Consider the following 24,758-nt stretch of genomic DNA (forward strand, 5'->3'; position numbering starts at 1 on the left):
CCTCATGCCCGCCGGTCTGATGTTCCCAGACCTGCTCGTTCTAAAACCACATGCTCCGTTGGCTCAAACTGGTGCTTGTGTTTGATGCTTGCCACAGAAATGCCAAAAACAGATGAGAGCTGTTTTAAAACAATTCATAAAATTGGCATTGATGTTGCCAGAGCACAGTCGTTTTGTCCCAAGTGGTTTGCGGAAGTTGAGGCAGATTCTGCAGCAGAACTGGCGATGGGGAAGCTTCTCGGAGGGGGTTCCCTGAGGCAGCTATGGTAGCCAGGCGAGCGCAGGCCTGCAGGCCCGCGGGTGCGCACACCGTAGCCGGGGCTGCGGGGGCGGGGGGTGTCTCCACTCTGGTTTGCCAGTTAACGTGCTGTCCCGTGCAACACGACACTTCACTTACTCTCTCCCTGCCTCGTCCTGCAGCCCTCTGCTTTTACAGGGGAAGCAGAAGGCAGCAAGAAGGAACATTCCTATCTTCCCGACCCAGAAATGGAAACTCGCATTCTCGATTTTACTTCTCCCTCATTTGACCTTTCAGTAGTTCTTGGTATAATTCCTTCTGGAAACGCTGTCTTCCCACGGCTTCTGTGACGTGACGTTTCCTCTTTTCCCTTCAGTCCTCGTTGCTTCCACCTGCCTGTTCCATGGCGGAGGCGCCATCTTGGGTCATGGCATTTCATCCTCTGGACTCGGTGAGACTGCCTTCCCCTCCACGGAGTCAGGGTGGAGGCGACTTCTAATGTGAGATGTCCGGTCCGGGCTTCACCTCTGGGCTCTAGACACGTGCGCCCCACCATTGCCATACCGTCTCTTGCTCATGAAATCCAAGGACACCTCATAAAATCAAAGTCTAGAATCTCCATCCTGGCCCTCTTCCGGTACTCCTGTCTTTGTGAATGGCGCCAACGTCTATCCAGAGGCCCTCAGGGGAAATCCTGGTATAGATTTGGTCATCATCTCCTCCCTGAGCCACCATATCCAGTCCGTCAGTAAATCCCTTTTGATTTTACCTCTTAAATTTTTCTTCAGTCCGCCCACTTGCCCCCATCCCTGCTTCTGCACCCCTGTTCCAGAATAGTGTTCCCTCTCGCCCAGACGATTGCTGTGGGCCAGTCCACATCTCCTCTGGCCCTTCTGTCCTCACACTGCCAGCTTCATCTTTTTAAAGATAGTACATCTGATGCCGTCAGCCCTGTGCTTAAATCTGACTTCATATTGCTCTGAGGACAAGGATGAAGAATGGCAACATGGCGGCGGCGGGGGGGGGGGGGGGGGGGGAGGTGCAGTCTGACCCCTTCCTGACCCACCCGCCTTGCTCTGGGGCTGTGGCATTCCCTTCACATCTCCACACGACGTCATCTTCGGGGACCCATTCCCTCAACAATGTTGTGTTCACATCAGGTCTCGTGTTCCCCCCCACATCCATGCCTGGTCAGACCTCCATCCCAGCCCTTGGGAGTCCTCTGCCCTCCCTTCAGTCAGTTTCTGTCACACAACTTCACTTTTGTCAGGAAGGGTTTGGTTCCTGTCTCTTCCTCACTAGACCATCAGTTCCATAAAGCAGGAACCATGCTAAGTTTGTCTCATCACTGGATTCCCAGAACCTAACATGGGGATGCGGTAATATTTTGTTAAATGAATAAAAAAGTTAAGAACAGGGTTTTAAGTTCCAACTCTGGGTACTGATGGTCTCAATCTCCGTTTCTTATCCCATGGAAATACATTTGGCACCTTTTCCATCTGTTAGGCATCTTAAAAAATACGTCTCGCAAACGATGATTGCGGTTTTAAATGTTGATGTTCTCACGTTTGAAGGTTGAGGTTTATAATTATCACAGTGGAGATAAACCTATGGCAAGTAATGCCATTATTTTATTTTCAAGTTTATTTATGTAACTAATCTCTACATACAACCTGGGGCTTGATCTCACGATCCTGAGATCAAGAATCACATCTCCTCCAGCTGAGCCAGCCAAATCCCCCTAATATCATTGTTTCGTTGTTGTTAATGTTGTTTGTCCCCCTTACAGGAGAGTGGTAGGGGATGGGAAATACTGAAATGAGAATTTCATTAAGAAATATTACTGCTTGGGGGCACCTGGGTGGCTCAGTTGGTTAAGCAACTGCCTTCAGCTCAGGTCATGATCCCAAGGTCCTGGGATCGAGCCCCACGTCAAAGGGAGCCTGCTTCTCCCTCTGCTTCACTGCCTGCTTGTGCTCTTCTGCTCTCTGTCAAATAAATAAATTTTAAAAAAAATTAAAGAAATATTACTGATTGGAGAAGGTGAATGGGGAAAGAGTAACCTGAATAAGTAGAGATTTAACATTTTTAGTGTTTCCATTGTGAAAATTCTTAGTGCTCACTTAAGGTGATTTAGATAATGGAGAAAGGCAGGAAATCATCCATCTTCCAACCTCCCCAACACATTTTCCCACATACTTAAATATTCCACAAGAACATCCTTTTTAATGCCTGAGTGATAACGTGTCCTATTGGAGATTACTTATTTATTTGGTGTTATTGTAAAAAATTTTCACCATCAGAAATGCTAATCACAGCATTTTTATTTCACCTAAATCTTTGCGTGCATCACTGTACAATTTCCCAAAGTTCCATGACTGGATGAAGTGGGGGTTTTTAAGGCTTCAGATAATTATTACCTAATTAGTCTCCAGAAATATACCAATTCATCTCTCCACCAATAGCGTTAAGACACTGCAGGTTTCCCTGCCAAGCTGGGGTATTACGGTGCGAATACACAGATACCTACACTCCTATCCTGGTGCAAATTTAGTGGGTGGAATTGGTATTTGATTTTTCTGCCTTGCATTTGTAGTGTGGATTGCTCCTGAATTTGAATAATTTCCCTGTTAGCCATTGTTACTTTTTTTTTTCTTCTGTCAGTTACCTGTTATTTCTTTGGATCGTTCAAGAGTGTTGTGTTTTTCATATTTACTTGTAAGAACCTGTTTACGTTAAGCACAGTAACCATGTCTTCAGTAGAACCCTTTCCACATGACCACCAGTTCAGAAGGAGTTCAGAGAAAAGCAGCGTGTGAAATCAGATAATATGGTTAAATGATGCTTTATCCTTAAGGGCAGTTGGCTGCTCTCTCTTAATTTTGCCTCCTATCCTGCCTGTGTGTGAAAAGACTCTGGACTTTGAAGCTGGACAGGCCTGGTTTCAGTCCTTACTCTGATGTCTGGACAAATGATAGTTCTTGTCTACAAGTCTCTGTTCCTCTTCTAGGCAACCTGAATCCTTCTGGCCTTGTTTTGAGAGGTTGGAAGCTTCTGGATAGTGCCTGGTGCAGAGAGATACATTCCCTTCCTATTTCTTCCCTTCCCGTATGCGTCAAAGATGTGCTGTTCTGTAAATGCGAACAACACGTGGGTATTTGTTTCATTAAGGAACATGTGTTTTCACTCCCCCTGTAGCCAGACGTGCAGTGGGGCCTCGGGGTTTGCTGAGGAACTAGCGGTGAGAGAAGAGTACAAAGAGAGGCAAAGAAGTCTTAGTTCATTCGTGGCAGCTGGGAGAGGTTTTCAACTCCGAAGCTCAGGGATGATATCAGCAAATTTGGATCTATACTATGCAAGTGGTAGGTGATGGGAGATACACCATCCTGCAGCAAACAGGAACAGACGGCCTCAAATACTCAAAAATATGGTAATTTTAAACAGCTCCAAGTCAAGTCTCAAAATATTGTGCTCTTCCATTGAGAATTTGTCTCAATCTGTTTTTTCTTTCGTAGGTGTGGCTGGATCTCTTAAAACCTATTGTCAAGCAGATTAGAAGTAAGTATCTCCCCTGTGTTTAACAGTGATGTTAAGTGTGAAGCCAGACTAGTTCCTTTTCTAGACAACCATTGGCCCTGTTGCGTTTAGCGAGCTGGTGGCACAGATTCTTGGTGGTGGTGGTTGGTTTTTTTTTTAACCCCGTGATTTCCTGTCCTCATCCACTAAACCAACTGCAATTAAAATGTCACTTCTGCAATTTTAATATTTAACAATTTGGTCATCAAAACCTTGCTTGGAAAATCCAATCTCGATTCATAGCTAACGCATATTGCTCATCCCAGGCTAATTGAGCTTGCCTTGGTCAAGGCCCGTGTTTGTTACTGTCACTTTTGAAGGGGAAGGTGGATTCCAAAGACTAGAGTTAGGTTTTCTGTCCTGCCTCTCCAAAGCCTGGGAAATCAGAGTGGAAGTGTTGTGTGGAAACAACGAGGTGCCCATAAGTGTCTGGGGCACTCGTGGCTTTCTGAATGGCGAGCAGAACTGAAGGGAGTCTGGCTTGCATTTATATCGTGTGCTGGAGAAGATTAAGGAGGAGTAAGGAAAGAAGGCAGGCTTTCTCTCTCCCTTCTTGTTGAGACTCAGACCAGGACAGCACCTCCACTCTCCGCCCCCCACTCTTGGTTTTGAGGTCAAGTTCAGAGTCTAAATGCTCCCTCCCTGCATCCCCGGCCTGGGCAGAAGTCCCAGGATAGAAACAGAATCGGATTCCATTAGTGGAACAGGAAGCACCAGGACACCTCGCTGCGATCATTTCAATGTCTGACTAAGAAACCCCACTGGGCCACTTCTAACAATGTATGTGGGTGTAATAACCAGGCGCGCAGCGTCTGTAGGGCCCTTATGCGTTTGAAATTGATGTTGATCTTCTGTCATTTAAATTAAGCAATTATTGATGCTGAAAATGAAACCTCCATTGTTTGTTTAATGTTTATGGGTTTATGGGGCGGCTAGCCAGAACCTGAGCATGGAGGGCGGGAGGTGTGGGGGAGCCTGTTGCTGAGAAGCCCCCAGACCTGGTGGGTGGAGGTAGCGAAGCATCCAGAATGATGGCTTGTGTGCCTGCAGTAACTCCTGGGAAATGCTCGGTGTGGAACAGCGTCTTTTAGCATGTTGCCAAATGCAGACCGGAGATACCCTCTGTTGCCCTTGGGTCCACCCTGAGCGGGGCTTCTCCTCCGATCCCCGTGGGCTGTGACTAGTTGGGTGTGAGACAGAGCTGTCCTTCTGCATTGAGGGACAGCATCTTCCTCGTTTCAGGCTGTAGAAGGATCTGGTAGCCTTGCGGAATTCGCCGCGGACAGGAGACAGGCTGGCTTTTTGTCTTCCCCATTTGGCCATGTTACTTTATGATCCAGCCTCGACAGGCGACGGTTTTTGTTGTTAGTGTGGTCAGGGACAAGGGACCCAGAGTCCCTGGGCTTCAGTATTTCTGTGCCTCATTTTTCTCCTAATTTTGTGTCTCTTGTCCACATCTTCATCTTCCGTCGCTTTTGGGGTTTTTTTTCCTCAACTTAAATGGGTGATCACAGATGATGATACAACATTATTTTTTGTGACAGCAAAAGGTAGAGCAAAGAGACGTTTTCTGCTTTTGCACAACTGCTGTTAAAATTTGGATTTCATTATATTTCCTTATGTTTCATAGACCTTAGTAAACTCGTGGCTATCATTCCAAAGGGCAGAACCTGTAAGACTGCTCTGGTCTGTAAGCTCATATAAGCTTATATATATCTGATAGATATGAAATTTGATACATATATCAGAACAAGCTCTGATTCAGGTTATAAATTATTGTAATTAACTTGATGTTCTGTTTTAATTCTGAAGAGTTTCCCATCTCCTTGATCCGCTCCCTGTCCACGCATCTCGGGTCTGCTTTCTGATGTTGCCCGAACGCATCCGCACGACGGTTGAGAGGGCTGCGGCTGAGGGCTGAGGGCTGGGCCGCGCCTTGTTTGTCTTCTCTCCAGAGCTCAGGGGAGCTCCTGGCCCGTAGGTGCTCCTACATATTTGATGAGCCCATCAGCAGCTCTACCTGGTGGAGAGCTTAAAATCCTAAATCCTAAAACCGACTGACATTTTCATTTTTCCCTCAAGTTACCCAAAGGCCTCCATTTGGACTAAAAGAGCCAATTAGATAAATTTTTGAAGGCAAATGCCTGCTTTTACAATCTGAGTACAGTTTAAGTCTTCAGAGGAAAAGGTTAATACCTGAACCACACAGTCAGGTCACAGCATTGTTTTAGAACAGGCAGCTGTGTCTCTGCGACGTGGGAGTGGGAATTAGTACCTCAGCTGCCGCTTCAGTGACCCGGATGTCAGCAGATGTGCTCTTGGCAGCTTGGAATGAGACTCGTTATTTGGTGTCTGATATACCCTCTGAAGTCTTTTTCCTTAATTGCACTTGAAACAAATCAATAAATGCTTCCCTGCTTTTTCTCCCTGCCTTTTAGGGCCAAAGCATGTTGTTGTCAAGTTTGTGGTGAAATTCTTTCCACCTGACCACACACAACTCCAAGAAGAACTCACAAGGTTAGTGGTTTGGAAACTGGGTATTTATTGCCACGGGGTGCCGAGGAGAATAGAAGGTCCGTGTTCTCCGCCATCTGATGACACATGTCCACAGCGCTTCCCTGACCGGCGTCTGCGCTGTCCTTCACCGTGTAACCCTTTGCTCCCAGCTCCGCCTACAAACAGGGCAAGAGAGAAAGCACCACGTTTTCCTCAAAACCTGGTTTCTTGAAAGCTAAGCCGTGAAGGGAACTGGGCTTGTGACCTCTCCCGGTCCTAGTTCTTTCTTCTGTGTGTCACATCACAGGATGGTTTGGGGAAGTCAGACTCTGGGAAACCAAGATGGTAGCTCAGTGTCTTTTAGTTGCTGCCATGGGTGCGTGGGCATGAGCCAATGCTCGGTTTCTTTGAAAGCTGGCCAAGTGGGAGAAGTGTGAGTATGGAGTCAGGCCTGCCCTTGGTCCCTGTGTGACTGGCCAGCTCCATGCTCCCTCTGTCCCTCTGCTCATTGCCCTGTTCAGTGCGACTCTGCTGGCACCTGGCCAGGGTTGTCTTGAGGAGAAGCAGGATTATGCACGAGGTGGCTGGAGCCCGTAGGGAGGCCATGCATGATCACATCATCGCCATCATTGTTTAACTTGCAGAAGACACACGATATATGCTAGGGGAGAGCAGAGCCTGGTGGGAATGCCTGAAGACAAAGTGTCACCCTTTCAAGAGTGCCCGGATGAGTGACCTACTAGTCTGGCCAGCCAGATTCTTCCCACACATGGCTTTCAAGCTGTTGCTGATTAGGCTAAGCGTGTCCCTTCCTTGTCCTCCTCTTGGTATGGAGCACAATGTCTTGGGTGGTTGACCGTCATTTAGCAAAGGAATGGAGGCATTCCATCAACAGTGCTTAGGAAGTGGACGCTGTATGCGTTGTCCTAGGCTCTGGGAATATGGTGGTGAAAAGGCAAGCCTGACTCTCATAGGAGCGGATAAAATGATTAAATGAATGAGAACAAATATCAGATAATGGTAAGATCTCTGTAGGTAACTGAGGAAGGATGATAGGATGGACAGTTACGACCAGGTGACAGCTTCAGATGGGTCAGTCTGAGGAAGTGGTACGTGTCTGAGCACGTGATGAAAATCCTTCAGTCCTCCTTGGAGGAAGAGCCTTCCAGGTAGGAGGAACGGTTGGCGGTGGTCAAGGCACCAACAAGCTCCGGATGTTCAAATACAGTGGACCCTTGAACGGGACTTTGAGCTGCACACGTCCACTTACGTGCAGATGGCTCACGCGTGCGTGAGTGCATGAGAGTGTGATAAATACAACACGGAACTACATGCACTTTCTCTTCACAAATGGATTTTCTTCACACTTCTTGTCTCTAGCCTACTTTTTTTTTTTTATAAGAATACAATGTATAATACATATAACTTACAAAATATGTGTTAGCTATGTTTCTGACTGGTAAGTCTTCCAGTCAACAGTAGTTGAGTTTTGGGAAAGTCAAAAGTTAAATGCAGATTTGAGGCTGCGCCTGGGGTTGGTACCCCTAATCACCCTCAAGGGCCAGTTGTACCCTAGAGAAGGCTGGCATGACAGGAAAAGACAGGGCGACGTGCAGTGAGGCAGGACAGAGGCTGGCTGGATGGTAGGGTTGAAAGTCTAGCTGCCGTGCGGGTGTCGCAAGACGGTGAGAGCTGGGAATTCCATGAGGAAGCCATTGCTCTCCACTGGTGGTCCCCGAGGAGGTGGCAGGAGTGGAAACAGAGAAGCGTGGTTGCGTTTGGGCTCTGTGCTGGAGATGGGGTCCGTCCATCCTGGTGAGGGGCCGGTGGCAGCAGAGACTGAGGGGCGGGGAGAAAACTTAGACTTTTGTCTTATGCTTAGACTTTGACTTAAAAAAGGAGCAGAGGGAAGCAGGGGGATTCCAGAGGGGTGGAAAGTCAGGGATTGGGTTCTGCCGGCTTTTGTTTGAGAGGCCGCCCAGACGCCGTGCTGCCGTGTCAGGTGCAGGAACGTGGACTTCCAGGAACAGGTGAAGGCGGTGGCTCTTCCCATGCCTCTGCATTTTCTGAGTGAGTTGCTACTAAGTTGCTACCTCCACTGATAATCCTCAGATGGATGAAGCCATTAATTGGCCAGGAATTACAGGAGCCCTCAGCCTTCTGGGAGGTATGCGTGGTTTTCTAGAACAGCCCCCATGGAGGAGAGGCAGCTGGACTGCGATGTCCAGAGGCACAGGATGGGCCAACAACAGCAGAGGCTTCCGGTGCCGTCATTGCTGGGCCTGCTGGGTCTCTGCGTCTGGGCTGGGTTTCCTTTGATTGGAACATGCATTGCTCGGAGCTCAGAATATCAACCTCAATGTGAAGGCGAGTCCAGCTGTCACAGGGCAGTGTGCCTTTGCCTCCTGTTTGTCGCTGTACCTCTGTCCTCCTTGGGAAGTTGGTGGCATGAAGCCTTGTTTTTCTCCCTCCTGTTCTAATTTGCTTTGAGTTTTCTGCACCTTTTCAGTGTTTACAAATCATGGTCTCTAGAGGTTTGTAGTTTCCTCCCATGGTGGTTTTTGCTAGAAAATTCCATGCACCGCTGTGTCCGATCTGATAAATTCCTCAGGTGACACAGGCTCAGCCGAATGGGGCAGCTTTTGGGTTTTGTTGTCTTTGCTTTCCGGCTCCCAGTGTTAACCACATTTAAAACATCTTTTCTATAGACTCCTTTTGGTGCAAGGGTGAAGATAATTGATAGGAAATTTAGGAGCTCTCCGTTGCTTTGGACTTTGTTGAAAGGTGCAGCGGGAAGGGGACCTTCCTGATCCAATATGTTGCCTCCCTCATTCTCAAGTTCCTGTGTAAGCAGAAGTTTAATGATGGGCCTCTTGAGGTCCCCGGGACTTTTCTGCAGCAGAGAGGGAGTGAGGGAAGGTTTAGGGGAAGCTCTGTGTGGGCGGCACTTTAGCCGAGGGACTGGGGGACAAGAGGGCCACAGAGGCAGGTCTGCAGTTTAGCAGACTCTGAGTGACTCTAGCTCTACAGTTAATTCTCGGGGCCTCTGGAATAGGTTTCAGCTTCCCGTGTCTGTAGATAGAAGATTAAATTGCACTTTGCTGTTAACCAAGGGGCCGAATTCCTTTCTATTTATTGAACCGCACTTTCCGTGGCGCTGTGTTCTGTTGCCACCAGGGTCGTGGCCTCTAGAAGGGGAAAAGCAGGTGTGGATTTGAAACACTGCGGCAGGGAGCGGTCTTTGGGATAGAGGTTACCAGGTTTCCTCACCACAGAGCTCCCAAGACCGTCTCGATGAGCCCACATGCCTCTCGGCACGCTTTGCTCAGGGCGTCCTGTCTCCGTTCGGATCCGGTTTCCTCTTGGCTGTGCTCTTCTTAGAGGTGGTGAGATCCGTCCAAACTTGCTGCCCTTCAAGGCCTGCTCAGGTGTCACCTGAGACCGGCGGAGAAGTTGTAAATTACTTTCCGCTGAATAAGGAAAGAACAGTGAAGACCTCCCGAACGAAATAAGTTAAGATAGACGTGTTCAAAGTAGGGCCTCTGGTTGGTGTGATTTGCTACACTTACTGTCCCCAGAAGTCCTCCTGATGAGTTCCGGCCACCGTCATGCCCTTCTTCAGATGCCCAGGCTGCTGCCAAGGACTCGCTCTGTTCCTAGCACTTTGAGTGTCCATCATTGACTGGTCTTGTTTTATTTTGTGTCTTTTGAGCTGACTCAGCCTTTAGCTCCTGTGAATTTGATGGCAGTTCCTTAATTTATAAGTACGAAAGGCGTTGGTGAATCCCCGAAGTTAGCCCTGATGGACAGCGGTCATGAAGTTAACTGTCAGGGCCCAGGAAGACTGTTCTCATGTTACAAGGACCTCAGAACAGGGAGACTAAATATGACTAGAGTAAGGAGTGACAGGTTCTTCCTACAGCCCCCAGAATGCCTGAACGTGTGAGCTTCCAGAAGCCAGCGCTGCCTGGGAGCCTGCAGGAGACGTCACCAAAGGTCCCCAACGCCTGTTAGACTCTGACCATTCATCTGTCCCTGAAAATTTCTCTGCAGATTCCAGACCTCATGTTTGAACTGGGAGATGGCCAACTACTCAGAACGGAATGCTTTTAGGTCCTCGACTTGTTTAAAAATTTAACCAGAGAGAGAATTAAAGCCTGCTGGTCTGAGAAGTGTAGGTTCAAAATAGCATATCTCCTGCCTAATCCAGAAAGCCAGATTGTGCTGCCTCTTGTCTTGTCTTTTATAGTCTCTGCGTTTCTTCCCTTTAACTTCCCAGAGACCGGGAACAGGAGAGCAGGAATAAATGTCGGGGGGGGGGGGGGGGGGGGGGGGGGGGCACTGTGTAAAGGTCAACTATTACCCGCTGGCGGATTGGGAGGTTTTTTTCGATTTGGGTTTTTTGGGAGAGCTTGTTCCAAAATTGCCTCTGTAGTTGTTTTTAGTTCTTAGAAATGGAATTTCCTAAGCAACTTAAAGGGGATTCATTTTTCTTTTCTCTTTCTCTCTCTCTTTCTTTTTTATTAAATTTTACTAAGTAAGCTGTACCCCCAACACGGGACTTGAAGTCATGACCCTGACATCAAGAGTCACGTGCTCCACTGCCTGAGCCAGCCGGGCACCTCTAGTTTTTCATGTATAAGGGAAAAATTGCTAACTTTTATTGAATGTGTTTGTTCTAGCCATGAGCTTTCCATGCGTTACTTCAATTATTTCTTATGGCAACCTCTATGGTTGATCTTATTAAAAGCCCCCCCTTTTTTTAATTAAAAATAACCTGTCATTATTAAAAAAAATCACAGGTGTACAGTGTAGAAAGTTAGAACATGCAGATAAGCAAGAATAAGAAGGTAAAATACTGTATTCCGGTGGCCCAGGGGTGAGCATTAGGTAATACATTAGTGTGATATCCTTTCTGATTTTTCCATATGTACTTTTCATTTCTCCTACTACCATGGCCATGCTAAGATTTCCCCATCTGTCCCGTAAATGTCATTTTTGTCTGCTCATCTGAAAGGAGATTCATGTAGGACCAGAGCTGCACTTGGTTATGTCCTTTGGACCTTATTTGATCCAGCAGAGTCTCCCCCCCCACCCCCACCGTGATACCACCTTGTTGAAGAAACTGGACCCAGTACATGGTAGAATGCCGCGCCTCCTTAATTTGTCAGATTTCATCCTCGTGGTGCCATTTAGCTTTTTCCTCCATCCTCTGCTTTTCTAGAAAACTGAAAGGTCATTCAATAGGCTTGATGGGTACTGGTTGGACATTTGGGGCCAGAATTCATCAGAAGTGATGCTGTGTGTTTCCCGTTTCATTAACAGCGCCAAGATTCATCATTGAATTAGGGTGGGGGTGTTCTGATCTCGCCACTGCGAAGTGAAGTCATGCTACTTTGTCTCCAGGCAAACATTCAATCTCCTGGATGGTTTTTTTTTTTTTTTTTTTTTTTTAGTTTTTTTTTTTTTAAAGATTTTATTTATTTATTTGACAGAGAGATCACAAGAAGTAGGGAAAGAGGCAGGCAGAGAGAGAGAGAGAGAGAGAGAGAGAGAGGAGCAGAGAGCCCGATGCAGGACTCGATCCCAGGACCCTCAGATCATGACCTGAGCCAAAGGCAACGGCCTAACCCACTGAGCCACCCAGGCGCCCTCCTGGATGGTTTTTTTTTTTTTTTTTTAAGATTTTTATTTATTTATTTGATAGAGATCACAAGTAGGCAGAGAGGCAGGCAGAGAGAGAGGGGGAAGCAGGCTCCCCGCTGAGCAGAGAGCCCGATGTGGGGCTCGATCCCAGGACCCTGAGATCATGATCTGAGCTGAAGGCAGAGGCTTAAACCACTGAGCCACCCAGGCGCCCTGCTCCTGGATGGTTTTAACGCGGATTAACAGCCCTTGCCAGAGTCTGTAATGTTTTAGAGATTGTGGAAGGAGGATTCTTGCGGTAATTAGTCGGCATACTTCCAGAAGGAACTTTGCCTCCTCTACTTGGATTTTCCAAATATCCTGAAATGCCGCTCTTGTTGGAGATGCAGAGTCCATGCTCCATTTCTTGCCTCAGGTTACCAAGAATTGCTTTCATAGTTTCCTCCAGTGGTGATGCATTTAGAAAATTTAGGAGCTCTCCCTCACTTCAGACTTTGTCGCAAGGTGCGGCGGGAAGGGGACCTTCCTGATCCCATACGTTGCCTCCCTCATTCTCAAATTCCTATGTTTTTCCTGCTTTCTCTTTGAATACTGAAATGGACTCAGGAATTTTTATCAAATCCATGTGTTTTGATTCACTTTAATTATTGTAATTGATACTCAAGTTGCCACAGCATTGGCAGGTGGACACCCCTTCAGGATGTTTCTTTGCCCCCCCCTTTATTAAAGATTTACTTAAGAGAGAGGGGAGAAAAAGAGGATCTCAAGCAGACTCCCGACTGAGTGCAGAGCCTAACCTGGGACTTGATCTCACAACCCTTTGATCATGACCTGAGCTGAAACCAAGAGTCGGACACTCAACCAACCGAGCCACCCAGGGGCCCCTCTTTTGCCTTTTTAATACACCCATTTATATTTCCAAGCCGCCTTGCTTTCTGACTTCACTAGATACTCCAGACTCATACCTACCCCATACCTGGAACCTGTCATTTCTCCATGGACCTTCCTCTGTGACCTTCCAGTAACTGCAGACTGCCAGAATCCAACTGCCAAGATTTGCTACTGAGGTAGCACCTCTAGGGCAAAACTAGCAAATATCTTCCTAAAAATATGTAGGTGTTCCTGTTGATTTTTTTTTTTCAAATCAAGTTTTTACACTGCACTGTTTTTACGTAATATCTTTGATCTATAAATACCTCTTTTTTCTTCCACCAAAAATGTTTCCTTGCTTTATTCTGCAATATAAAAATAACTGTAAAATGAATTTTTATAGATTGGTAACTGAGGCTTTTGGGAGAATCTAAGTGACTGTTACACTACACACACACACACACACACACACACAAAACACTCATATCTTTCCAAGTCAGTTGGCAAAAGAGTTCTCTCTATCCTTGATAATGACCTACTGTTATTCTCTGATCCTTAAAGTTATTTTTTTCATACATTTGATCTGTGGGGAAAAAACATAAACTTTTGTTACACCCTGCAAAAATTATTTAGAGAGTGGCATAAGATAGTCTTAGGTTTTTAAATGGAGAGGTAGAGCCAAAGAATAAAATGTATTTGTCCTCACATGAGAAGGTTCTAGCATGTCTCCTGGTCCTTCTAGTGACGGATGAGTGTTGACATTGCCGTCATCGGCCCCGGGCATTCATGCTGGACGACGCAGGCTCTCTTTTCCTTGCTCTGTTTACCTCTCTCCAGCTCCTCACCATGTGCACCTGAGCCTGACTTTGACACCGAACCCCCCTCCCGCCCCCCATGCGTGCCGTCAGCCAGAAAGTGTGTGACGCCGGACGGGTGTGTTTGTGTCCACAGGTACTTGTTCGCTCTGCAGGTGAAGCAGGACCTGGCTCAGGGCAGGCTGACCTGTAATGACACGAGCGCGGCCCTCCTCATCTCACACATCGTACAGTGTAAGTGGCATTTGTTTCCTCCAGAGGTCCTGTTGGAGCCCCCTGCGATCCGATGGATGCGGGGAAGTAATCACAGCCCCCAAACACGGTAACGATGCCTTTGTGTTATTTTGCTGCGAGCCCGAGTTCCAGTGGGTTGAGGACCATACTCCTCAAGCTGTATGGGCGTACCCACCACGCCCAGCATTGGCCTGTGAATTCTGTGCTCGGTATCTGTCTACTCTTTCCTTCCTTTTTTTTTTTTTTTTTAATTTATTTGACAGAGAGAGAGGCAGCAAGAGAGGGAACACCGCAGGGGTAGTGGAAGAGGGAGAAGCAGGCTTCCTGCTGAGCAGGGAGCGCGATGGGAACTCGAACCCAGGACCCCCAGCTCCCAGATCATGACCTGAGCCGAAGGCAGTCGCTTAATGACTGAGCCACCTAGGCTCCCAACTTTCTTTTTTTTTTTTTTTTAAGATTTTTTAATTTGAGCTAGAACGAGACAGCGGAGGGGGCAGGGAAAAGTGAGAGAGAGAATCTCAAGCAGACTCCATTCTGAGTGTAGAGCTTGATCTCAGGACCCTGAGATTGTGACCTGAGCCGACACCAAGAGTTGCACGCTCAGCTGACTGTCCGCCGGGCCCCCCCTTTTTTTAAGGACTAGTACGCAGTTGTTTGATAATCTCATTTGACTTGGAGGAGAAGCTTGGACAGATGGCATCCAAATAAACTAAGCTTGTTCTGTCCTGTTCTTGAACTTAATATCCATTATCGAATATGGCCCATTAGCTTTAAGACCTAAAACTGTCAACAATGGCGCATCTTATATTCCGTTCTCCGGAGTTCAGTAAACCCCAAGACACATGAAGCTGGGCTGAACCCTGGTGATGCTTGAAACTGGGTATTTTTACCTTCTTAATCTAGGCAGAGGATAAATTAGACTGTACTCACTCTAAGGCTTATTGACAACCCAGCTGGGCATTTTTTCCCCCTCTTGGCTAAGGCAGAAGTTACTTGAAATGGAATATAGATGTTGTGCTTCGGGAAGATAGGGATGTCACGTATATAAGCATGAGGATGAAGGAAATTGTGCTGTCATCTCATTTTAAAATTTCCGTAGTTTCCAGAGTAGTCTCGTAAAATCAACCCATTTGGATATCTGCCCAGGTAACAAGATTCCCAAAGGTTTGGAACAAGTGTCATTCCTAGTGGTTCATAAACACGCCTAAAAGGAGGTATTTCTAGAGCCTGTGCTTCTCTTCTCATTCTTTCTATGTGGGCCTTACTGAAGATCTCCCAGACTCAGGAAGGAATGCTACTGATGTGTCCCCCGCAGCAGGAAGGGCTTGAGAATGATCAGTTCTTCCCCTGGCATAGCTGGAGCCAGATAAGTTGGCCCGGTATTGTGCAGAGCAAATGTTCTCAGTGGGTGCGATTTATAGGAACATATCGGCCGCGTCCTGCCTGGTTACTGGACGGTCGTTGGCCAGAGTGGGACAAGCTGCTTCACATGATAGAATGACCAGTAGATTTCACTAGCTTTTACTCAGAAACACCAGGGCTCTGGTCATTAGGCTACTTTTTATTCAACTTATTATTTGAATCCTATGATTTGAATCAGGATTCAAATCAAAAAACGAGGCTGTCCCAGAGGTATTAGATTGGTATAAACTGAGCTGCACTAGTGATGTTAAGGTACAATCATTCTTTCAAAGGTCTGTCCTGTAGCTTTCCAGACCATGGCCATTTGGGGACAATATAGAGGTAATGTGAGAAAATGTGCCTCCTCTTCTTTGTAGATGAAAAATTCGTAAGAATCTGCAGCTTGACGCTAGGACTATAAGAAACTTAATATACTTTGTTTTGTTTTACCAAATGAGATCACGTGTGTGTAGCTATATTTACCATTGGCTTTTCTCTGCATGAGAAAACATTTGGGGTTTGGACCAGTAATTATTATATATAAGAGTTTCAAAGTTGCTTTTGTAAAGTCCTGAAATTCTGGGGTTCTTTTAGAAGTCATGAGGTCCTGAAATCCACATGTGTAGAATTTACCGCCTAGAACAGAAGTGGTCCTAGTTGGGTGGGGAGGAAAGAATGAACCAGGAACGAGGATGGAGGAAGACGGATGGATAATGCAGTCTTCTTTGCAGCTGGTAGAGATGAGAAAGAGGGGAAACCATCCCGGCATGTTGGCACAGTTGTTAAATACATGCTCACGGGAAGTTGTGTTGATGTCCGGCCCTGACCCATACCCACAGGCTGGGATCGCCTTCTCCACTGCCTTCTGCTTTGCTAGTTCTGGAATGTTCCACGGGGGGATGCAACAAGTTGTGAAGTATTAATCCTGTATGGCTGGGTTTTCTTTCTCTGTTCCTTGGTAGCTGAGATTGGGGATTTTGATGAAGCCTCGGACAGAGAGCATTTAGCAAAAAACAAGTACATACCTCAGCAAGACGCACTAGAAGACAAAATCGTGGAGTTTCACCACAATCACATGTAAGTCCCGCGGGTGCCTTGTGTTCCCTTTGAGCTGTTTCTGTCTGTCCTTCCAGCGTACATGGGTGGGCAAGATAGGCCAAACGAGAGGGAGAAGAGCACAGAGGTTCCTGGAGGTCTTGTCACCCACCCTGGACTCTGAAATGCAGGTCACCCACTCAGGACCAGAGCTCTAGGATCCTTCTTTGATTTCCTGTGCTACTGGAATAGGCCTGGAAGTTAGGGCACCCACGTTGTGGAATTAAAGGGAGAACTTAAGACCCATTAATAGGAAATCAGGAAAGGGATATCCACAAGGGGCAAAGGAGGAATGTTAGGAAAATCCAGAACGTTTGTATCCTTTTTTTTTTTTTTTTTTTTTTTTTTGCCTTGATCAGTAAAATATTTTTCAAAAGATGCTCGCTGGGCCTCTTGTTTTTGTTGCTGTTTTGAAGGAGGGTATGTGCGCTTGATGAAAGTACGCAAGAGTGTTGCCCTGAACTTTGCTTCCAAGGGTAGGCCCATTGTAAGTGACTAAAAACGTGTTTTAACACCATGGTGTTTTGCTTTTATATGACCTTAAAGGAAACTCTTTGAGTCAAACAAACAAACAAACAAAAAAAAACAGAGCAAATGTGAGGTAGACTTTTGAGGTTTTGTGTTTCATGGGCAGTAGGGCTTTTGTCCTAGCTGTTTGACTTTGGGTGATAATGAATGGGGGGTTGGGTATCTTCTGATCAGGTAGCTCCATTGTTTGTGATGAAATGCCTTTTAATTTCCCAAGAGAAGTTGCTTAATCTCAAATTAATAGACACAGGGAATCCAAATCTCCTGGCCTTTCTTTTCTCATTTTTTGTTCTGTCAGTGGACAGACACCAGCAGAATCAGATTTCCAACTCCTGGAGATTGCCCGCAGGCTGGAGATGTATGGGATCCGGTTGCACCCGGCCAAGGACAGGGAAGGTACTAAGATCAACCTGGCTGTGGCCAACACGGGAATTCTCGTCTTTCAGGTAAGAGCGTTGAGACCACAGCTCAGTTCCCTTGGTGATGGAAAGATAAGAGTTGGCTCTTCAACTCTGATTCCGTGTTGGGTGGGCCGAGTTAAGACCTCCGATAGTTACTTTCTGTGAACAGGAAAAAACGAAACTCATCTCAGGGTTTCTATTTCTTTCCAGGTCCTCAGCTTCCAGATCCTATTCCATTCCGTTCACTGGCCCCTGCTCTGGTTGGGGAATGCACAACCCGAGATTTGCTTGTATCTGTTGACTTTGTAGGATCACAGAAATCTCTCTCGGTGGACCTGGGCTCAAATCCCAGTGTCATAGAATCAGATTTCAGATCCCCCCAAAGAAACACCTTCTTCACACTGGCACGTGATACTCATGTCCTCTCCCCCATCCCCCCTTTTTTTAAAACCTGTTAAGGTTTTTAATTGCTTTTTTTTTCTTTAAACCAAATTTAGAGGTTTTTATACCTAATTCAGATTTTACATCAGTCGGCTGATTTGTTATTTCAGGTATACGTAACTTAAAAAGAAAAGCGTAAGGTGTATTTTTTAGGATTTAGCCGTTCTCTAAATTCCTGACAGCCAGGTGCTATATAGTAACTTTATAGCAAAACACTGCACTTGAATTCTTACCTGTGTTTTATTAAAAACATGGTTTTCTGTACTCTGAAGTGTGTACTCTCTTGATCGCACTGCCATTGTTCTGTTGATGGTGCTGCTTTTGTGTCTTAACAGCTTCATTGAAGTATTATGGACAGAGAATAAAATGCATATATTTAAAGTATGCAGTTTTATAAGCCTATATATATATATATATATATATATATAGATATCCTGAAGCCATCAGTGAAATCAAGACAATGAAGTTATTCACCATTCCCAAAGGTTTCCTCAGTGCTTTTCTTTCAAACAAAAGTACATCATCTCTGCTTTAGTTTCAAAGGAGTATGAAGAAAGCAGCTGCCTTTTAAATTGGGTCCTTTTCACCCATTTTGAAGGGGTAAATATGTACACAATCTAACCTACTCCTTCAAGCTCTGCCAGGTTCGGTTCTGTTTCCCCTTCCTGTTTTACCAAAATAGTCCCAGGGCCTCTCTGCCGCAGGATCGGATGTTTACGACGGACATGAATTATCACCGAATCCTGTCCCGAGAGGAGTCGGGGTTGGGTTTCTTATGGGAAAGCAGGATGGTATTAGAGGACATGACCGCTCTCAGCAGTCTTCGGCCTACTGGAGTAACCTTAGGAGTGCTCGATGAGCCAAATGACAAGAAACCAAATAGAGTTTTCAGTCCTACCGTGAAATTTTAAAATCAGAGGCCTTAAACAGTTCTAAAAATCACAGAGAGTAGGGAGGGAAGAAATGCCTCACAATTGAATTAATTCGCTCTTGATGGTGTGCGGTAGAATCCAATACTGAGTACTGCTCCGTTATTTAATCATGTACAAAGGCTGTAACTTGAAATTAATCTTCTTGCCAGTCCTTAATTGCTTCATTCTCACCAATTTAAATAAACGGTTCTGGTGTTCGAACAGGCTCAGGAGGAATTCTAATTTTAGTTGAGATGACAGGACAGATGGGAGCTGGTTTCTGGCTGTCTCCCTTTGCTTCTCCGTCACCCTGTGTCTCCACACCTGACTTTCAGAGAAGGGGATGTGTGAGTCCTTCCCTGAGACTATGCTCTGGTCCAGAAGACAATAAACACCACAGGCCGGGCCTTCCCTCCCCTTCCCGCCTGTGCAGCGGGGCGGCCGGGGCCGCCGCCTGGGCATGGGAGGCTGACCCCTGTGCGACACGGGGGATTGATTGCTAACCTGCTGGGTTGCTTTTATGAAGATTAACGATTAGCCGCTGGTTAAGGCACAAGCTGGGGAATCTCATTCTGCCTCATAAACTGTGGGATTTTGGACACACCAAGATCTGTCCATGCAGCACTTTCCACATCTGTAAGAGAAAGATAATAAACCCATCTCCGCGGGTTTTGTCTCAGGTTTGATAAGGTGAGGTCTGTCGGGTCCTTACGGGGTGCTGACACTCCAAAAGTGATGGTCACTAATTGTGGTTGTCGTGGTTTTTACTGTTTTTTTGTCTTTTTATCCTTCCCCTTGGCTGACTGCCCCTCTCCCTGGAGGCAGACTTGGTTTGAATGCCAAAGCCTATAATTAGTGGAAAATAATGCTCCAGGAACAGTAATGTCCACAGCAGCAAATCCTGAGAATCCTCTAGCAGAAGGCATGGTTGCGACAGCTCCCCGTCCTTGAGGCAAAGCAGCCCCCTGTGTTGCTTATTATGCATTTCGTGGCTCACTGGCCGAGACCTTTCTTCTTCTCAGGGTTTTACTAAGATCAATGCCTTCAACTGGGCGAAGGTGCGGAAGCTGAGCTTCAAAAGAAAGCGCTTTCTCATCAAACTCCGTCCTGATGCCAACGTAAGTGGGTGGGGGCAGGGTGGGGGACCGTGACCTTGGAGCCCACCCCATGACTGCGGGGACATAGGGGCTCTGCTGGGGCGCAGGCTGGAACGGCAGCCAGCGCTGTGCCGGTGTCTGAGGGTCTGTACCGACAGGTCTGCCTGGACACTCTGTAACCACACTGTCACCTGGGTTGACAGAACAAGGGTAAAGAATGGGCAGCCCCTCCCCCCAGCCCCAGACAGCCTGACCTGTACAGTTGCTGGGGCTCCAGCCCCCAGGCCACCTCCTCGAGACACCACTCAGCATCCACGAGATTCAGGGCAGGCCCCTGCCCACACAAGCCTCCAGCTGTCCCCAGCTTTCGCATCCCCGCTCTTGTCCCCAAGCCTCTGACAGCGCATTCGCACAGCTGATAAGCAGGTCCACCCCACTTTCTCCAGAACCCCTAAAGACGTCGCTCACCCCGGGACGGGGTCAGGGAAGAAAGAGCATCTTCTTCCCCTGCCAGAAATGGGTGGTGGAGGTCATGGATGATAGATCCCTGATGTCCCCAGCCGCCATTGCGGATTTGAACGGCGAGTGGTTTTCTCCCCTGTGGGAAAAAAGATGATAAATGGCCATCGAGGCTCATCGTTCAGCTACAAAATGGATTAAATCAGCTTTTATGGCCTGACCTGGGAAGCAGTCACCCATTATAAGTTGTTTATAAGCATTTTCTCTGGGAAAATGCTTTCTGAGTTCCAAAAGGCTACTTACAGATGTAGAATTGGGGCGCGCTTGTTTGTAAGTTGGGACTGCCCAGACTCTGAGATCCCTCAGAATAGTTGGAAGTTGCTGGGAACGTTAAGGACTGTGGTAAGTCCTGTTTATAAAATACGGCCTCTTACATGGAGAATGTTCAGCCCGGGAATTGAAAATTATGCTCTCCGCTTTGCAGAATCAAAGGACGTGATTTTTTTTTCAGCCTTGAGTGATACTTTTGTGCTCCAGAAAGAAAAAAAAAATGTTCATTTCCTGTGTGGTCCCTGGGGCCACGTGGAGGCTTGAGCCATATGTGGCTCGACAGAAAAAAGACTTAAGACCAGTATGCAAAGTTGGCATGAACCTTCAGGGAGAAAATAAAAGTGTGTTTCAGTTATTTTAAGGAGGCAAAAAGGGAATTCTGTACTTTGATTTTTTTTTTCTTTTAAAGAAGGAAATGTAAGCAACATACACAAAATTTGTTTATGAATTCTGTCAAAAGAAGTGTTATGGCTTCTGCTAAGTATTCCTGTTTTCTGTAGTTCCTCTAAGGAATTCGGGGGTGGGGGGGGGTGGGGAATGGTTGAATGATGACTATATTTTGTCATTAGGAACAACTGTGTTTTACTAAATATGTGAATTTATGGTCCTGCTCTATAATACAGTACATGATTGAAATTTTATTGGGCATACTTGTTTTCTATCCCTTTTCTTGTTTTTCCAACCCAGTGTTCATGGGTAATGGGAAAAAGAAGAAACCCAAAGTGGTATTTTCTCTTTTTAGAGCTCATACCAGGATACCTTGGAATTTCTCATGGCCAGTCGGGATTTTTGCAAGTCCTTCTGGAAAATCTGTGTTGAACATCATGCCTTTTTTAGACTTTTTGAAGAGCCCAAACCAAAGCCAAAGCCCGTTCTCTTTAGTCGGGGGTCATCATTTCGGTTCAGGTAACGATTTCCTTTCTCTAAAGAAGCAAGTTGCTCCTCGACATTTGGTCTAGCCCCCGGGATGGCGCCTTAGACTTACACATCCTCGCTTCTCTTTCCCGCTCCTCCTCTCAGCAAACATTGGAGTGTCTTCCCCGTGTCCGAAGTCCCCGTGTCCCCTAGTCTAGGCCATGGGCATTCTTGGTGAACAGAATTATCCCTTCCTCCTCGAAGCATACAGATTCTCAGGATGGTTGCTTAATAAGCCAATTCAGAATCATTAAGGGGTTTCATCACTTGAACATTTTTCTGCTACTTAGAAGGGAACTGCCAAGGGACAAAATGGGCACAGACGGTTGTCTCTCGGAGCGGCATTGATGCCTGGCTCGCTAGGAAAGCCCAAGTCTCTCCTGGTGATGGAAGGGGGGGGAGGAAATACTGGGTGTGTCCCATGTTCAAATGAGAACGCCTTCCTGTCTTGTCTTCCCTCTCATCTTCTTCTGTCCCCTTCCTTCTAGCGGTCGGACGCAGAAGCAGGTCCTTGACTACGTGAAAGAAGGGGGACACAAGAAAGTGCAGTTTGAAAGGTGACAGACGCTTCGTTGCTGGCAGCCCTTGCTAGGTTCCGCACGCTTCGCATCCGTGAACTCCCAGTCTTCATGCCAGGTCCATGAGGCTGGTGCACTCCTAGTCCCCTTTTTCTTTATTTTTAAGATTTTATTTATTTTAGAGAGTGTGGGGGGCAGGTAGGGGGAGAAGGAAAGCAGCAGACTCCCTGCTGAGGGCGGAGCCTGATCCCCGGACCCCGAGATCATGACCTGAGCGGAAATCGAGGCAGCACCTTCACCCACAGCCCCCCACGCGCCCCACTCCTGTTACTTTTTTTTTTAATATTTTATTTATTTATTTGACAGAGAGAGAGATCACAAGTAGGCAGAGAGGCAGGCAGAGAGAGAGGGGGAAGCAGGCTCCCTGCTGAGCAGAGAGCCCCATGCGGGGCTTGATCCCAGGACCCTGAGTTCATGACCTGAGCCGAAGGCAGAGGCTTAACCCACTGAGCCACCCAGGCGCCCCTCCTGTTACCTTTTTAAAGATGGAGACACTGTAGCTCAGAGAGATCAAGTTACCAGCCCTCGTCTCAGAGCTGGCACGTGGCCCCCTGCCCCGAGTGTGGCTCTGCTGCCCGGAGAAGGAGAAGCAGAGAATCCAGGGACATGAGATAAACGAGTAAACAGCTGATGTGAGGTGCACGATGGGCTGTTCAGGGCATGTGCATTTCTTCTTTTTAACATTTTTCTTTTTTACATTTTAATCCGTCTTAAAATGACAGTAGAGACTGGAGAACACAGCAAACATCCACGTTTCTTTCTGCATCTGGATTTTTCCCCCTTTATTGTGTGTAACTGCTGTTGGCTCCCGTAGCCACCCCCACCTTGACCGACAGCCGTCTTCGCTGTTTCCCGTCTCCCCTTCCCAGAGGCACAGCTGCCAGCTTCCTGTTCCTCCTGTTACATATATTTACGCACCTGAAACGGATGGGCAGGGTTCCTCTGGGTTGTGTGGTTTCATTTGTTTAACTTGTAACACATGGTCCCTCGTTCTGCATCTTGCTTTTGAAGCCCTACCCTGATCTGGGGATCTGTGTTGCCGTTGTAGGGTATTGTGAAAGTATCCCGCTTTATTTATCTGAATCTCTGTTGACAAACCTTCCGGGTGCTTGGTGCCTCGTTTTACGCTTGCCGAAACAAACCTGATGCTTCGACTGTCCTTGTATACGTGGAGTATTTCGAAGAAAAGCCAAATGCACGTTAACTTTTGATCTGTCTGTATTGATACGGTTTCATCATTTGAGTAGCTCGAAAGTTTCTAATGCTCACGGAGGAAGAGGAGGGCACCGGCAGACGAAGGAAGGGAAAAGATAAAGGAGACAGGCTAGTGGCATTAAATCCAGTTCCTTCTACTGCTGAGACTGTAAATTCATTAACGGGGGGGGGGGGGCAGGCCTTCCCTGACCTCAACACTGTGAAAGAGTTAGCTGATTAGTGGTGATTGCCTCTATCATAGAAGTGATCTAGAAAATCATGACCAGAAATACATGAATTGATAGCCTATTGTCAGACCAGAACTTGCACCTCAGGGCATCCTGGAACCTAGCCAACTCTCCCTCCCACGGACCTTCCGAGGTCTAGAAAGGTAGTGAGCAGTGACTGGGTCTCCTGACCGCTTGAACGGGAGCAGGGGATTACTGAGAATTTTTTCAGAATTTAGGTAACCCCTGAATACTACAAGTATTAGGAAAAGAGTGACACCCCCTTTTTTTTTTTTAAGATTTTATTTGTTTATTTGACAGAGAGAGATCACAAGTAGGCAGAGAGGCAGGCAGAGAGAGAGAGAGAGAGAGAGAGAGAGGAGGAAACAGGCTCCCTGCTGAGCAGAGAGCCCGATGCAGGACTCGATCACAGGACCCTGAGATCATGACCTGAGCCGAAGGCAGCGGCTTAACCCACTGAGCCACCCAGGCGCCCCAAGAATGACCCCCTTTCAATCAGGCACCCATACAGACTAGTTTAGGTGCCTTCATAGTAAGGATACGCATAAGGCTGTTGTTAGTTTTCATTAAAACACACACACACACACACACAAACACAGAAAACAAAACACAGTTTACCTAACTTTGGCTATCTTATGTGATTTCTCCCAGGAAACACAGCAAGATTCAGTCCATCAGAAGCCTGGCTACACAGCCTACAGAGCCGAATTCAGAAGTGCCAAAACAAGTCAGTAATGCTCATCGATTATTACAACTGTGGGGCTTTGTGTTTCGTTTTGTTTCACCACACTTTGTTAACTACTGTGTTTCACAGTATGTTTCTGAGTTATTTGCCCTGCACTTTGGGGGTTTCTTTTTGAGGGAAGAGTATAGTTGTGTGTGTGCCCTGGCTTTGAGCAGACCCAGGCTCTGTGCAGCCCAGCCTGGGCTCAGCGTACCCTGGAGCGGGTCCTTTTTCAGCTCATTTCCTGTCTTCCATGCTGTGCTTTTTGCCACGGAGACGTTTGCTCTGTTGGCCTGAACTCAGCTTAGCAGGTGTCCCCCGCTAGCAGGCACCCACGGGAGCCAGTAGAGCGGAGCCCCCCATCCAGCGAAATGGGTGTGGTTGTGTGAAGACACCGGGACCTCCTTTGCACCTGCTGGGTGTAGCTCCCGGTCAGGGCCGAGGTCAGAACCCTTTGTTGGCACCAGACTGGGTGGAGAGTTCCCAGGACTCCTGTTACAGCGCAGTGACCGCAGTTGGCACTAAGGGACATTATCACTCTTGTCCTGAGGATGGTGAAAG

At 47.0% G+C, this 24,758-nt stretch overlaps 1 protein-coding gene across 4 annotated transcripts in view; it reads left to right on the plus strand.

Annotated features, from left to right (window-relative positions):
* Nucleotides 1–24,758, plus strand: part of FARP1 (FERM, ARH/RhoGEF and pleckstrin domain protein 1) — a 273,217-nt gene that overhangs the window by 190,549 nt on the left and 57,910 nt on the right. For all 4 annotated transcript variants that reach the window (XM_059377548.1, XM_059377549.1, XM_059377547.1 and 1 more), the window contains 9 exons: nt 3,754–3,796; nt 6,253–6,331; nt 13,778–13,875; nt 16,239–16,353; nt 17,198–17,345; nt 19,675–19,770; nt 21,281–21,444; nt 21,942–22,010; nt 24,125–24,200. In XM_059377548.1, coding sequence (XP_059233531.1) covers nt 3,754–3,796; nt 6,253–6,331; nt 13,778–13,875; nt 16,239–16,353; nt 17,198–17,345; nt 19,675–19,770; nt 21,281–21,444; nt 21,942–22,010; nt 24,125–24,200 — 888 coding nt within the window. The remainder of the gene's footprint in view (nt 1–3,753; nt 3,797–6,252; nt 6,332–13,777; nt 13,876–16,238; nt 16,354–17,197; nt 17,346–19,674; nt 19,771–21,280; nt 21,445–21,941; nt 22,011–24,124; nt 24,201–24,758) is intronic.

Source organism: Mustela nigripes, chromosome 15 (genome assembly GCF_022355385.1).
Source record: "Mustela nigripes isolate SB6536 chromosome 15, MUSNIG.SB6536, whole genome shotgun sequence".
NCBI lineage: Eukaryota > Metazoa > Chordata > Mammalia > Carnivora > Mustelidae > Mustela > Mustela nigripes.